This window comes from Strix uralensis, chromosome 4 (genome assembly GCF_047716275.1).
Source record: "Strix uralensis isolate ZFMK-TIS-50842 chromosome 4, bStrUra1, whole genome shotgun sequence".
Lineage (NCBI taxonomy): Eukaryota > Metazoa > Chordata > Aves > Strigiformes > Strigidae > Strix > Strix uralensis.
In genome coordinates this window covers 80012262-80027899 of record NC_133975.1, presented here as the reverse complement: position 1 = coordinate 80027899, position 15638 = coordinate 80012262, and the positions used below count along the sequence as shown (strand labels likewise).

At 36.4% G+C, this 15638-nt stretch overlaps 1 protein-coding gene across 1 annotated transcript in view; it reads right to left on the bottom strand.

Annotated features, from left to right (window-relative positions):
* The window catches only part of HHIP (hedgehog interacting protein), a 73745-nt gene that overhangs the window by 52927 nt on the left and 5180 nt on the right, over positions 1–15638 (bottom strand). The window contains exons 2-4 of the mRNA XM_074865173.1: positions 13304–13499; positions 5941–6097; positions 4943–5144 (exon numbers count right to left, since the gene is read on the bottom strand). Of these exons, the coding sequence (XP_074721274.1) occupies positions 4943–5144; positions 5941–6097; positions 13304–13499 (555 nt within the window). The remainder of the gene's footprint in view (positions 1–4942; positions 5145–5940; positions 6098–13303; positions 13500–15638) is intronic.

The following is a 15638-nucleotide window of genomic DNA, read 5'->3' as shown; positions in this document are numbered from 1 at the left end:
TAGACCTATACATGTTTTTGGGCTCAGGAGATGAGAGTGAGTGAAAATTGATGTAGTAGGCTGTGCTACTTTTTATGGTGGCTGCTACTAATCTAAAAGTTTCCAAATCTTAGGAAATAACATAGTTAATAAGATAAAATACAGCCACAGGAGTAAGGAAATTTGGAGAACTGCTAGAGCATTCAGCATTTTTCTGCAAGTTAGATACAACCTTGAATACAAGGTGACTGATATTGTAATAATAACATATTCAGCCCTGCTACATCTCAAGAAATCATTAAATTCAAATATTTAGAATGTTTTGATCCTTTTTTTTTTTTTTTTTTTTTTTTTTTCTGCTGAGTGCATTGCAGGATAAAATCATATTTGCCCGATATTTTTAAAGCATTTAATTATTTTGCCTAACTTTTTGACAATAGATTCAGATACATCAGGACTATTTTTTCTTGATAATTGATTAAGGTCTCCTTAAACACCAGTGAAATCAAAGTATTACCATTATTAGTTCAATAGCTTCTCATTCAAACTTTCTGCTTCTCTTCTACTTGGCAACAGTTTAAAACAAAAAGAAAATAACAGTAGTGAAAATCAGTCTGAAAGAAAAAATGGGTACTAATATTTTCATTAAAGAATTGCCTTTGCCACATAACTTTAAAATGTTGCTCTGTAACTAACAACTCTCTTCACCGCAACATAATGGAGCAATAAATCACCAGAACAGGGAAGCAGACTGTTTCTGGTACATGCTTATTCTTTTCTTCTACATACATGCCACATACTCAGGGTACTTTGTAATATTAATGGGCACAGGTGATGGAGTCAGTATTTTCTCTACTACACTGGCCTATATATTCTTAAATAGTTGAGTGCAGGTGCATGTCCTAGATTCGAGTTACAGGTTCATGTCTCACTCATGTCCTTACTCAACTTTGGAGCAAGACTGGGGTGCACAGCATCCTTCTTTTCACCACATTCTTGAAATAGGGAAGAAAAGGCTAAGGGTGACAGGAGGGACTTGGGCAAGTGCCCAATCCATCCTCACATACTACAGTAGTTATGTAGCCAGTGTGACATAAAATACATGGGAGAGGGCCACAGATGTTGAATTAGTAACTTCTTCATTGAGATCCATTCATGGCTTCCAACAACTAAGTTGAAAAATAGAAGATCAAAAATGCATTCCTGCTAAATCTGCTGTCAAAGAGGATTAGAAATTATGAGATGTGCAGAGAAAAATTGTTTCTTAAGCCTTCAGAGCCTTTTTTTCTTTTTTTCAGGAATCCTACTTCTATTTTTCTATTGAGTAGGGCTAGCAGGAAGCACAAGCTACCATCATGGCACCTCTCTCTGTTGTGAAATACATCTACATGCTTGTGCTAATTCCTTCTGAGATACTGGCAGCATATAAAATTATCACTTGTTCATTTGAACTCCTTAAAATTAAATCACATAACGGTCAGTAGATTTTACCGCAGCAACAGTTTTCAAGCAGATACCTCAATAACTTCAGTGAACATTAAAAGCCAATGGACCAATAAAACATATCCATTAGGCTGTACCATTCTTCTCACTTAATTTCCATTTATATCCACAGACCTTCACAGGAGTGACCGACAAGAAACAACTCCAGATAATCCTGTTTATGTGCTTAGGTTAGCAGGACCAGTGAAGAAGCCCTGCAAGCTCGCTCACAGCAACATGAGGGGCTCCAAATGAATTTCATCAACACAGGGACCATTAGTTCCATTAGAGGAACCAAACAGCATCTTTTTAGGAGGGTATCATGGCTGATTGATTGCTATACAATGCAGTCACTTCTCTTCCTCTGTTTTTGTATATTGTTTTCCTCCTGATATCCAATGCTGTGATGAGTGAAATGGTGTGAGTGAGATCAGAACTGAAGTCCAGGATTATTTTTGTGAAGGAAATATGTAATTTCTGTTTCTTGGTTATATCAGCCTCAAGATAGTTTAAAGTATATTCTTTGGAAAGTCATCATGCAACAGATTTGCTGCTTTGTGACAATATAATGATTTTATCACTCTTAAATATCCTCTTTACATTAGAAAAAGAAGAGAAAATCAACCACCACTATTTTACTCCATCTATCACCATTAAAAATATCTTACTGGGATATCTGTCCAAAACGCTTTTCAGAGGCATCAATCTAAATCATCCTTCATTCAACCACAGCTGCATAATTATAATTATTATTATTATTTACTGGATACAACATATATCTATGAAAGTTTGAAAAAATATTTTTACTATTGTCACTAGAATTATGTATTTGTTCGTATTTCAGATACAGACCAAAAATTAACAGAACTGCTATTTTCGGACACTTGGGTATAAGAGGGAAAATTTTTACACTTATTTTTGGGGAAAAAGAACTGTTTGCCTTTTCTTGCTACCATTGCTCCAAGGTTGGAAAAGAGGTGAACAGTTTTTGTTTACTTCAATGAAGAGTCTCTATGTTAATTCAAGAATAACATTATATGGATGATGTTATACAGAAATTGAGTAGATGTTTGGGTTAACATCTATGAATCTGTGTAAATGAACAGAGGCCTCAAAAAAGGCAACAAAAACACTTCACTTGAACATATGGGCCCAAGTTTGATCGGGGACAACTAAAAATTCATTGCATTCATTTTACTTTTTCACTTACACCACTCTATGAGAAGAATCAGGCACATCGAGCAAAATGTGTACATACAAACTAATCTACCTGACACTACAAGCATTTCTTGAGTAAGCACAGAGGACACATTCAGTGATTCTTGCACTGCACATGGATGCAGTGTTTTAGGTACTGGGTTTTTTTTAATTGCTGGCTGTACACTATCTGCACTGCCTGCTGGAGAATTGTCTACCCACATAGTATTCTCCATTACTGATTTCTAGTTTTAAAATGTATAACCCATAAGTAAAATCAAATACCCTTCAAGTAGTCTATTTTGACAGAATAATTGCTACCATTGTCACAGTGATCTTGCATCATTGTAGGTAAAGAACCGTGGACAATGATTATAAGAATCAGACTGCAGAGGATAAACATAAAAATGTTTAAGAACCCTTGTTTTAAAACTACTATTTGGATTATGTGGGGTTTGTTTTATTCTATTTATTTATTATTTTATATAATGTACTCATTCCTCAAATTCTTTCCCCTTTCTATTTAAGAGCTGAAGTATTGCTTCTAGGCACACTCACTTTCTCCTTACCTGTGAAGTACAATAAACCCTCCGTTCTTGACAGCCTGCATTAAACACTGCAATACAATTTTCCTCAGTCACTGGACTGTTATTGCAGGGAATTGAATTAGACTTTCTAGCTTAGAGAACATCAAATTATTTACACAAAATGTTATAGTTGAAACAGATCCAGTTTAGACTATTATATGATGGTTAGGCTAGTAAGGACTAAAAAGGTCAGGTCACTGATTTAAAACAGAACTAAAAGTTGAATCTGAGTCTGAGGGTAGCTGTTGAGTCTTATCAAGCAGGCTATTGCCTATTCAGAAGTATGGAAAATCAGTTTTCCATTTAGCCTTGCCTCTAAGTTCCAGCTGCAAAAGTTTCCTTGAGGAAGGTTTGTTTGGGACCAATAGCGGTTCTGTGGAAAGTTTCAGTTCAGTTTTTCACAAGTACAAACTATCAGAATTTTCAGTGAAGGAAATATGAAACAGCTTTAGACTGATGCTCAAAAATACCCCTGGTAAGTCCCTTCTGGTTTGGTATTTTGAACATAATGGTTACCTACAGAGGCAGAGACAGAAGTGTTCAGGAAATCACAGAATCATATAAATTGGTTCTTTTCCTGAAAAAGGTGTAATATATTTCATTTTTCTCTCTCTTTCAACACAACCCAAAAATCTGTGAGATTTCCTCTCAGAAGAAGACTATCTTAATTGGCTTATTGCCCTTATAGCTGAAATGCAAAATGATTAGTTAGCATGTGCTATGCATTTTAAATCGATATAGTTTGTCACAATTATTATTTAAGATTACTCTGTCAAGAATATGTCAATACATCTTTCATCCATGAAGGTTTTATGATATATAGTCCTGACTGTTCTAGGCAAAACCTGGTTACAATTTAAAGTTGCTTTATATATTTGGATTTTACTTGCATTACCGCTTGAACATGTGACAAGAAATCAACATGGAACAACACGATATTTCCAAAGTGAAATATCCCCCAATAGATTTACAAGTTTTCCATTAGTACTTACCCCATGCCTAGATGTAATTTCTTACGTCCACCCTCCAATGTACTCCTATCAGTGCCCACTCACCACTCACTCCCCTGACCATGGAAGTCTTCCCATTAAACACAATGAAAGCTGTTGCACCAACCTGCCCACATGTCTGAATTTAGAGGGTCAGTCACTTTTTAGGTGCATCTCCAATACATGCAGTTTTAAAGCAGCCTATGCCACATTTGAGGATGAGCCAGGAGGGGGTGAGCATCACTGCCCTGCTCCTGGGCATCCCTGAGTACTCCCAGGCCCCTGCTTGTGTCCTGCTCCCGGGGCATCGCTGAGCACACCCAGGTCAGGGGAGGCCCTGAGTCAAAGTTCCTCCCACTGGAATCCCAGCAGAACTCAGATGAATTCAGTGGGATGGAAATGAGCCCAAAGGGTGAAAATACAAAGATAATGCTGTGGGATGCTGGTGTTGGATAGTTTCTTCTGAATTTAAAATGAGGATAAAAGGAAGGGAAAGAGCAAAACACGATGACAGTTACAAGATGCTATGTTTTCCCTTCCTGAAACAAGGAATTTTTCAGTTCTCTGCCAGACAGAACCGTAGTATCTGTTGTCATTACTCTTATTTTTTATTATTTAAATTAAAATAATTTCTGAAAAAAGTTTCTTCCCTTTTTCCCCATATACAGGCTAAAATATAAAGAGGTAGAGAGAAGTATAAAATCCAACCTTTATTCCACTTTGAACAAGCTTGTGTATATCCAAAAAAGGTTCCTTGAGTATGTCTCCTTCAGGACTGAAAATCTTCACATATCCTTCTTTCTCAAGAATAAAGAGACGATGGGATCCATCCCCACAATGTACTGCTCCAACAGGCTGCCTTAGTCCACTCACAACCTCCTGAATACAGAAGCAGTTGTGCTTGTGTTTTCTAAAAAAATTTTAAAAAATAGTGAGAAACTTGTTCTTTTTCGTAACCATGACACAACAATGTCCCTAAAAGATAAAATGATTGTCCTGCAGTGATATTAAAACCACAGTTATACAATCCAGAGAAAAATTATTTCCTTGAATATATGCAAGCAGATAATACTGAAAATCAGTTTGAACTTCACTTGAGCAAAATTTGATTTGTATACAGGGAAGAGAAAATTAGTTCAGCTTAGATATGAAATGTAGAGGAATAGGAGAGATAAAAGTTGGTAAAAGAAGAGAATGATTTATAAATACAGAATTTCTACTGTACAATAAACACAGTAAATTCCAGCAATTTGACTTGTAAAACGCATTTAAAAATAATGACTTATGATGGGACAATCTAATTTAATTATTTTCACAAAGAAAAATATATGAACTAGATAAATTTAAAATAATGAAATAAATATTTTACACATAAACTTATCGTGGTTTGTTTAGTAATACTAAATTCAGGTAGAAATGGCTTCCTAGAACTATGTATGATCCACAGGGTGGACCATAACCAAGATCCACAGGGTGGATCAAACCAGGATTCTAACACCTTTTCAGCAACGCAAATATCAAATGGTACTGAAATATTGAAGCTAATGTTACTTTCTCTTTTGACGTACACTAGCAGCAGCAAAAGAAAGTAACATCTGGAAAACACAGCTGCTGAGCATAAGCACACACTGAGCTGTTTCACTGTGAAAACCACAGGCTTTGCTAGGGGTTTTTTTTCAGATTAAACAGCATTTATCTTTATGAACCTGCTGATCTCTTCCTCTTTGTCATATTCTTCCATGTGGTCCAGGGAGTTAGAAGCTGGCCCTCGCACTTGTTTTCTTGGAAAATCTGGAAAGCATACACCACCATCTTTTCTTGCATAGTAGAAGCAAAACTCATCAGCTGTAGTTTGGAGAAAACCTTAAAAATGCAAAAGAGCATGCAAATATTTAGTGTGTTGTCATGTCTGCAGTTTTGTGCCATCAAACTAATCTCTAAATAGATCATATATTGAATGGAAAAAGAAGTCATTTTAAACAAAGTGCTATCTGCATAAAAAGCCTTCTCTGAATAAACTGAGTATTACCTTTTACAGTTTATTCATCTGTATTTATATTAAACTTTATTTTCAGTGTGCTTGAATAAAAATACCAATTCATTCAAAATACGGTTTACTCAAAAAATTAAGAGACAGAGTTCAGAGTTGAGGCTGTGATACACTTTTCCCTCATTTTAACCTTATTAATCAAGTGTAGTACCTGCTGTAAAATAGCTTGAGCAGCTTTCACTTAACTTTTTTTTTTTTTTTTTTAAAAGTGGCTTGTTGTAGTAAAAATTTCAGTAAAGACTTTGGTAAAAGACATGCAGCAAAAACTTTGTGGAATGGTGGCAGCAAAGCACATCAGTTGGAGAGATGAATAATTAGTTGTCTCAGAAAGCAAGAAGTACTGCTGAAAGTTGCACCGTGTTGACATGCAGTTGACTCCCAGCATTAGAGTGGGTGAACATAGTGTCCCATCGCGGCATCTACTTCCTCAGCTTCCATCCCCTGAAAAGGGCCGTGTGTCTCGTACTGCATTGGAGCTGGCTTTTAGCTGGCTTGGATGATAGGTGGTCTTTAAGTTTCAGGTTAAAATGGGAAGGAGTTTGAAGACCCAGGGAAATAAGAAGTTGGTAAAACGAGAGCCTCTGAGGAAAAACTCTGCCCCTACTGATATTACACTATGTTTAATGACAAGAAGAATATCTATTTCTGTCCACAAACCTATTTCTAGTCATTTCTATCCAGTTTTTAATCATTAGTATCAAATGATAAGTATTACTGGCTAGTTATACATGTACTTCTTTACTAAAACGTTGTTAAGATAATATGGCTTAAGTTACCTTCATTCCTCTTTGCATTATTGGCGTACTGTGCTAGGAGGTACTATGGTCCAGGACATAACTCATAGGATACACAGAATTAGCACTTAATTGGAATTAGAGGCCTAATTTATGCATGGCTTTACCACTTGTGAATAATGCAGTAATCCATAGATCTTGGCCATAAAACCTCTGGCTTGCAATGTACAAAAAGGGCTGATGAGGGACAGCTGTGTTTCATTGGAAAATGCCAATTTCTTAAAAGCAAAGCTTTTTCAGAAATATTATCAGTTTTGACAAAATTTTAGTTAACATGATGTTTCTGGTCCAAACTCAAACTTCTGGTGTAAATGAAAAAGAGAGAAACAGACTCCAAACCTTGTATCACTATACTCCAATGTCTTGTAATTAGGGCATTTCATTAGGAAGAGGAATATTCAGGTCAATGCCCCTCATCTGTCAGGCAAGAGTTTGACCCCAAGTCTCCCATTTCCCAAGTAAATGTCCTAACAACGACTTTATTAGCTATCCTGGGGTGGTCTCTCTGTGGCTTTCTTCATGGAAAATTTCGAAAGAGTTCAATTTCTTCCTTATGTGGAATAGGAAAATTTTTTAGATCCCAGAATTTTTGTGGAGTGGAAAGCCTTTCCCACCCAACTATACTTCTTTTCATATGCATCTTCCTTTAAAAATATTGGAAAAATAACATGACAAAGCCTGCCTTTGGTTTCTATAAAATAATATCTGGAAACACATGGAAGTGTGTTGTGGTGCAAAAGTTTAATTACCATGATTTGGAGCTTCAGGAAATATCATCTCTGAAGAGCTGGTTTTAATTTATAGTAGTTATTTGGAGAAAATGAGAGATAAAATTTCAAGTGGAACAACTGAAGAGGAACTCTGATATAATCACGGAGTAGTATTCCAAGGCTTGTAGATATAATGCCAGAATCAAAGGTAATCTGAAATCTTGCTGTTGAATTATTTGACTTAAGAATGTACAGTTTTGTCTTTAAGAATTTATTTCTCTAGGCACAGTGGATCATTCAAGAAAATGCAATAGCAAATTAGAGGTGTACAATTTCTAAGAATTTATAGAATTTCCCAAGTATGCCATCTACCATTTACTAAAGATAAACTACTCTTGGCTTGAATGTCATCTTTAGTCAGAAAAACTGAGAGCATATTATGATCATATTGTTTACTCAGTACATGTTCATTTTAGGTACCAATCAGATACAAACTCACTTGACTAATGCCTTATGCAATGCCTTTTCTTATATGTAAGACTAATCCCTTTTCCTTATGAAATATTTTATTATGCACTTAAGTACATGTTGCACTGCAGTTGCGTTTTGCTATTTAGCAAACCCATCAGCCATCAGCAGGTTCCAACAAAGGATAAGGCTTATGTTCCATTTTCTTTAGAAGAGCTCGTAAAAAAATGGGGTTTGAATTAAACTATGAAAATCAGTCAGTAAATTGCTAAAATGTTGCATTACTGGAAGGAATATAACCTCTGTAAATATAGTTTCACCTGTGTATTAGGGATGGAATTTTGCTCTATAAAACCCAGTAATTTACCAAAAAAAAATCTTCTTGTGTTATATATACTAGATTCACTATACTAACAGCTTCACTAAAGACAGAAATCGTTTGCTTTTACTCTCCGATCTGCTTGTAGCCGTTTAATGTTTTCTTTATCATGCTTAGATTGTAAGGTCTTTAGTGTAGAGATGGGTGTTTTGTTCAGTGTTTGTACAGTGTCCAGAAGACTGGCCCTTCACAAGTGCCCCTAAGCACTAGAATTGTTTGGAGGGGAAAAAAAAGACCATTTTGCTCAGTCTGAGTTTATTCAAATACAGCTCTGTCACTGTCCTGTATGACAACCATGCCTAGTAAGGACTGCAACATTTGGTCCTGTGTGAATTTCTGTACTTACTACTTTATTTTAAAAGACTCATACATATCATTACAAATTTCCTACCAGCTGTGTATGTGTTGAGAGAGCAGTGCCCGTGTTAACAAAGAAAACTGAAATCACAAAGGAAGATTAAATGTAATGTTTTAGTGTTGTACGTGTCAGATTTTGCACAGGCTTGCATTTCTATGCTTTTAAAACTTTCTGTCTTGCAAACAAGAATCAAACTACAGACTTGTCAGTTAAAGTAGTTACAGTGAAGGCTTTCTGTGTTTGCCTTTATAAAAAACTGTGGGAAAAAGTTGCATGATTTCAAGCCTTTTCAAAGGAAAACTGCTCTCCACTGATCCTCACCTCCTCTCTCCGCTTGTGTTTGCGGTCAGTTATTCCTCACACTGTATATTCCTTCCTGTCCTACCTTCACCACATTCCACTTCACTGGATTCCCTGCGTATCCACCCCGCCCCGCTCTTCTCTTTGATACACACCTCAAATGTCGTGGTAGCATTTGTCCTGGTCTTTACAGCAAGTCAAGTTCCTATTGCACTGCACACAGGATTGAATATTATCCACTCATCTGAGTAGACCTACACTGGCTTAGAGAGCATCTGGAAATCAGGCTCACCTGCTTCATTCCTGATATGACCTCGAGCATACAGTTTTATACTGTGTAAAAGAAGCATTTTCCTGGTTTGGGTTTTTTTGTTTTTTTTTTTTTTTTTTTTTCCTGATTTGTACTTTTGACAGCTAGATGTGAATTTGTTCACAAAACCCCATTTTCCTCTCCCTTCTCAACTCTCTGTGGAAACTAAATCAAAGAGGTCATTCCAGACTGATTGTTTCAAAATGTAGGAAGCTCAGTGGTAGCTCACATCATTTCCTAGTAGTCTTCAAGTGACTAGTGGCCCTCTTCTCATACTCACACATTGCACGTACCTGCACACAGATAGTGCCAGGGTTAATCCACTTGATCCTCTTGTTAGCAATAGCAGCACTATGAGCCACTACGATTTTTCTGCAGGTCGACTGTGTTGACTGTGACTATTAATTGACTATGTTAGAACTTCTGGAAGTGTTGTGTGGGTAGCAGAATATCTTAGATTTACGGCATTTTGGGCTGGGGTGCCCGTGTTTGGAGTTAAAACATTCTTATCAAGCATCTGTTCTGGTAATGCCTGGATTCAGATCTGGGCCTGGATCTGAATTTACCCACAATCATCTGGAACCCATTTCTTCAAATGAAAATGAAGGAGAGCACATAGTTCAAAATCCTTCCAGTGTCCTTGGATGGCAGAACACACCGTGGCTGTGGCACACGTAGGTTCCTTAGAATATGTCACTTCCACTAGCATGGATCAAGTTTCTGCTCATGCCTAAAGGGAGAATCAGCCGTGCCTTTCTTTACTAGCTATATTAATAATAAATATTAGACAGTCTTCTCTTATGACCTTGGAAAACTTAAAATTCATATTGATTGAAGATACTTCATTAAGTTACTTAACTCCAGTGTCTCCATGAGTAATCACTTAAACTGAGGCTTTACAGTAAAGATCAGATGAGAAATAATGAGAACAGTCACATGGGATGAAGCAGGGAAGTTCTAATCTCATAGACTTTGTGAAACATTACACCCCCCTGCATTAACATATCCATACGATCCTAACAGCTGTTGTTATTATTCTGTTTGAATAAAGAATAGGGTCCACTTTTTCTTTGGGTATTCCTAAAGAAGTCAGTGGAAGTTCTGATACAGTCATAATTGGTGGGCAAACTGTTGTCTTCAAAAGAGTCAACCAAGGATATGCTAGAGTTTCCATTTTTGCAAAAGAGACAGAAAAATAAATGAATTTCTGGAGCTAACTCATGAAAAAAACTCATGTAGAGTTTCCCAGTTTTCTTGGTTAACATGTACCACTAAAACTTCAATTCCAGAAAAGATGCTTGCTATCTTAAATTGCTAATAATATTTCTCATTTGCGCAGGATTTAAAGGATAAAATTATTCTTGTAGTCAGCAGTTTCCTTAACCTCCTTTGTATTGGTGTTCAGAAACAATTAGCACTCCCTAATGGAGGAAGAGTAATTATTTGACTTTTTAACAAATGCACAGTGAATCATTGCCAGAGACCTTGGGTTTAGGGGCCTGTTAATTTCCAACTCTTTGTTTAATCCTCCAGGCTAAGCAAGGAAAACATAGCTTCCACATTTTCTGTTTTATTCTTTCTTTTGCAGTAAAGTAAAATAGAAACCCCAAATAAGTTGTTATTTTAATTATTTCTATTTTAGAATGTATAAGACTATTAAACTAAAACTCTATAGGCCATCTTCTCAAAAAGAGGGACCTGAATCTTACTTAATTAATACGTTCAGGAAATCCTAGTATAGGTACCAGTCAAGTCACCAAATTAACCCTGTTGGTGGATGTAAGTATGCAAGAACTTTTTGTTAGTACAACCCACTTTCAGAACAAGTATTTAGAATGATTATTAGCATCTGATTGATGTAGGAAAAATCCTATTTTAACTGACGCTAAAGTATGTAAGCTCTTTTCCTGCAAAGCACAGTGCTCTGTCCAGTGCTAAAGTTATGCTTTCATCTGGTTATCTTTCAAGGCAACCTGGGTGGTCACAAAAAGCACTTGACATCTTGATGCACTTCAGCAGTTTTACATATACACAAACTTTGTAGAAAAATAAATTTGTCATTCGTCACCACATATGTTGATCTGAGGAGTGAGGTTCCTGTGGCTATAGCTCCTGTGCTGCTCAGCACTTTCTCATTCTCTCTCCCTCCCTCCGCCTCCTCCTTCTTTCTCCCTTTTTCCTCTTTCACTTTTTCCAATTAAACAAATTGTTTCCTCAGAAACACAGAATTTTACAAAACAACTGTGAGGGACTTGCTCTGCAGAATATGTTAATCATTTGCACTAGCTACAAACTCATGTCAAAAAAAGTCTTTGTGCTGACTTCTTATATGGGCCAAACATTTAGAATATCTAATCTGTTATCACTGTTCAGCAGGCAGTCTTGGCAACTGTGATCTATTCTGCTTTGCTTTGGGGAATGTGATAAAGAGCAAGAAACAGCTGGTTTAAGAAAGCCCTAGAAACATCTCTTAGTTTATAAAGACAATAATAATATTTTCATATTTGAATGGGTTGAGATACATGTTAAACCACAGTAAAGGGAAAAAGTAAGTCAATTCAAAATGTTTTCTCAAGTCATAAAAGAATGCTACAAAAAAACCCCTGCACTCTTGGGATTTCAGGGAAAACAAGTACATACTGTACATACACAATTAAAAAACCCTCCTCCAAATCTCATCCACTTAAACTATCCCCTTTACTCAAACATGTTTATATTACATTACAAAGCTGTGTTCATATGTCAAAAATGACTATTCACAAATTCATTTTTCATATCGCTATCAAGTCTTTTTTCCAGTCTGTGTTGCTAGTAAAAAAAAAAACCATCTTAACCAGTTTAATTATTTTCTTCTGTGTGGCATTATTTATAAGTAGTGTTTGGACAGGGAAAAAAGCATAGTTTAAAAATGACAGTCTTAAACATATAAATAATTTACTATTGAGAATACCAAAGAAGTTATTTAATATAATAGTGTATTAAGACAGTATTTCTAAAAGAACCATCTTCTGTGGTTATTTTGTTGATACAGTTGCAAGTGATAGCACACATTTGGTGACCGCCTTAGACAGCACAGGTCAAATTCTGGTTTTGGTTATGTCCAGCTAGCTCTAATGATTACAGCGAGGAAGTGTCAGGTTAGTTAAGAAATTGGTTGTTAACAGCATGTTGGAAGTGATTCAAAGATCACAGAAGTCTATCAAATAGCCCCCTTTGATTTCAATGGGCTTTAAACCCTGTGAAAAAAAGCATCAGTTTCTAGGGTAACAAAACCAGAAAAAACACTTTACTCATCAGCTTTTAGAGTCTACAGCAAACAGTCAGCATCCTTTATTTCTTGCTGTTTAAAGCTATCTATCATTTAGAATAGCCTTTTGGATGGCAAACTGCTTGTTTACATGATTTGAATGAACATGCTAGTATTTCAGCAAAGGTAATAGTTTCAGGTGCCTTTGACAATAAGCAGTGCTGTGTTTCATGGAGAGTTTAATAGGACGGTGGTGAGAAAGCACTCAAAATATTTATCTCACTACATAAGACCCCTGTGAAGACCCTGAGATATTCTGTCTTTGCTTGGGCAACATCCCCTGGGTATCAATGTGGATTTTACCTAGTGAAGAGCTGGATCTATAACCGCTCAGGCAACATCAACATTTCAAAACAGACATCCTTTATCCCCGTATTTTATTATAGGTTTTACCTGGTATGTGACCTCTGCAAGTATAATAGAATTCTTTACAATAGTCTTTGCACAGGTAGGGAAGAGTTAGTTCTCTTTCAGGTGTTTCCCCTTTCTCAGGTGAGTGGAATAGGTTCTGAGCATGAGGTGAGCAGTGTGCACATTTGATTTCCTCCAGTAGCTTCGCACATTCTGTCTTGTTGGTAACAGAAAGTATCTGCAAGCCACAAACCAGAGACAAATAAATATATGACCTGTTTCCCCATCTTACACAAAAAAAGATTGCATGATCTAATGTAATAAATAATGCTAGCAGAACCAATACAGTTAGTATAAATGCATCATGTTTCATGTCACCGTTCTGGAAGTGCAAAAATTATTACTATGAAATGTGCAATATGTCATTAGTACAGTGGGATTTTAAGCGCTTGCCTCTCTTTCTCAGATAAGAATAAGAGTACTCAAGCTATTTTATGGACCCATGCCTGCAATCTCTTAATCACATAGACCATCTCAGAACTAGAGGGATCATTTATATAAGGAGGAGCTGCAGCAGGCAGCAGGCCTTCTGCCCACTTCTCTTATGAGAGATACTTAGAAACCTAACTTGTAAGGTGACCTATTCAAGTATTTAGAGACTAAAAATTAAAATTCTACCATCAAAACCCATATCTGGGTATTTGTTAAATAGGTGTATCTTGAACAATACCGCGGTCTGGCTACTGAAATGACTGCTGCGAAGTTCAGCAGGTGCCTTGGATTTTTCAAGCTTTAAATGCTGCTCTGCTCTTTGCTCTCTCTAATGCAAACTACTTGGAGGTGGGAAAAGCTGTATGTTTTCAGACATTTCTTTTTATAAGTGAAAAAGTTGGTAGCATCTTGTTTGTCTTGATATTGAAACTGTAACTTTGTCCTGAAAAAAGAGCATATATGATGCATAGTAGTTGAAGAAGTACGAAACCACGATTGATGATGTGTTTAAGTAAACACGGGAGCCTAAGGAGCGCAATGTCATCAAATCGTGAAAAATAATGGAAAACAGCATAGTCGTCTTTATTAGTCTTTGAATGCAGTGCGCTTTGTTAATCTATTGTTAACCACATGGATTGTTTTTTGATCATTCATCCCAATGGTGGGTAGTGGGAAAGGGGCTGAGAGGGACTGAATCTGATCCAATGCAAAAACAAAGCTCAGGTTCTTTCTGCTCTTTGTTTGACACAGTTATAAACAAAGACTGCAAGACACTTATATTAAGAAATATTGAAGCAGTAAATATTTGAGTTCTGTACAATTTGTAAATATTTGTAAATAGCTCATTGAAAATATTGACACGGTTTTGCTATAGTTCACATCTCTGAGTTGATTTGTAGAAGGACTTTCCAATGTCATTCCCTTGCAGCATAACATTGAAGGGAATTATCTAAATTACTTTTGATAAAATAAGTTACTCAGTGTATGAAGACTCTTGACATGTTTGAGTATGCTGTCTCATAGGTCAACTCTCTTCTAGGATGCAGTACTTTGATAACACAGTTCTGAACTCAGCATTTTATTTACAGATCATAATTACATAAACCTCAAACACTTGAGAGAAATGCACTCTCCATTGTTTTAAAGAGATACATATTCAAAATATTACACAATATATGGCCTGTACGGTTACACAAAATCCTATTTAAAGGAACCTTAATTTACAAGACAAACGTTTCCAGGAAGATTTAGTCTTACCATATGTATATTGTCAAAAGGACATCTGAAATATGTACTGAAGTTTAGTGGTGTAAGTTGGACCACCAGTTAGAACACCATTTGGCTTCTACGCTTATTCCAGAAGAGCTGCCATTGGCTTCAAAGAATTCATCCAGATTTGCCAGGATCGTTAAATGCATTAAATGTTCTATTCTTTAGACTATCTGTTCTCAGACTATCCTCGGCTTCATAGCACCTGCAATTAAGTAGACTCATAGAATCGTTTAGGTTGGAAAAGACCTTTAAGATCATCAAATCCAACCGGTAATGTGATTACCATCTGCCACGTATGGTTTATTATCTCTCTTCAGACCCTTCTTGGGAATATAATTCTCTCACATCTTCTTTTTGGAAAGGGTTTGTCTTCTTTTTTTTTAAAAAAAAGCCCTTGAAGACAGTAATCAATTAATTGCATGTTGCATGTATGGCAAAAGGTTTGCATTGGCCCTGAATTCTTTGGGGAATTCTTTCCACAGCCCCAGCCCCTTCTCTGCTGAGCAAGTTTAGATTCTTTTTGCCAGGTTGCTCATTTGGGCCATAGGAGCAGAACTGTTAACCTCAGTCTTCTTTCTTGAGTTTCAGATGTCGCTCTAGATATGGTAGACCT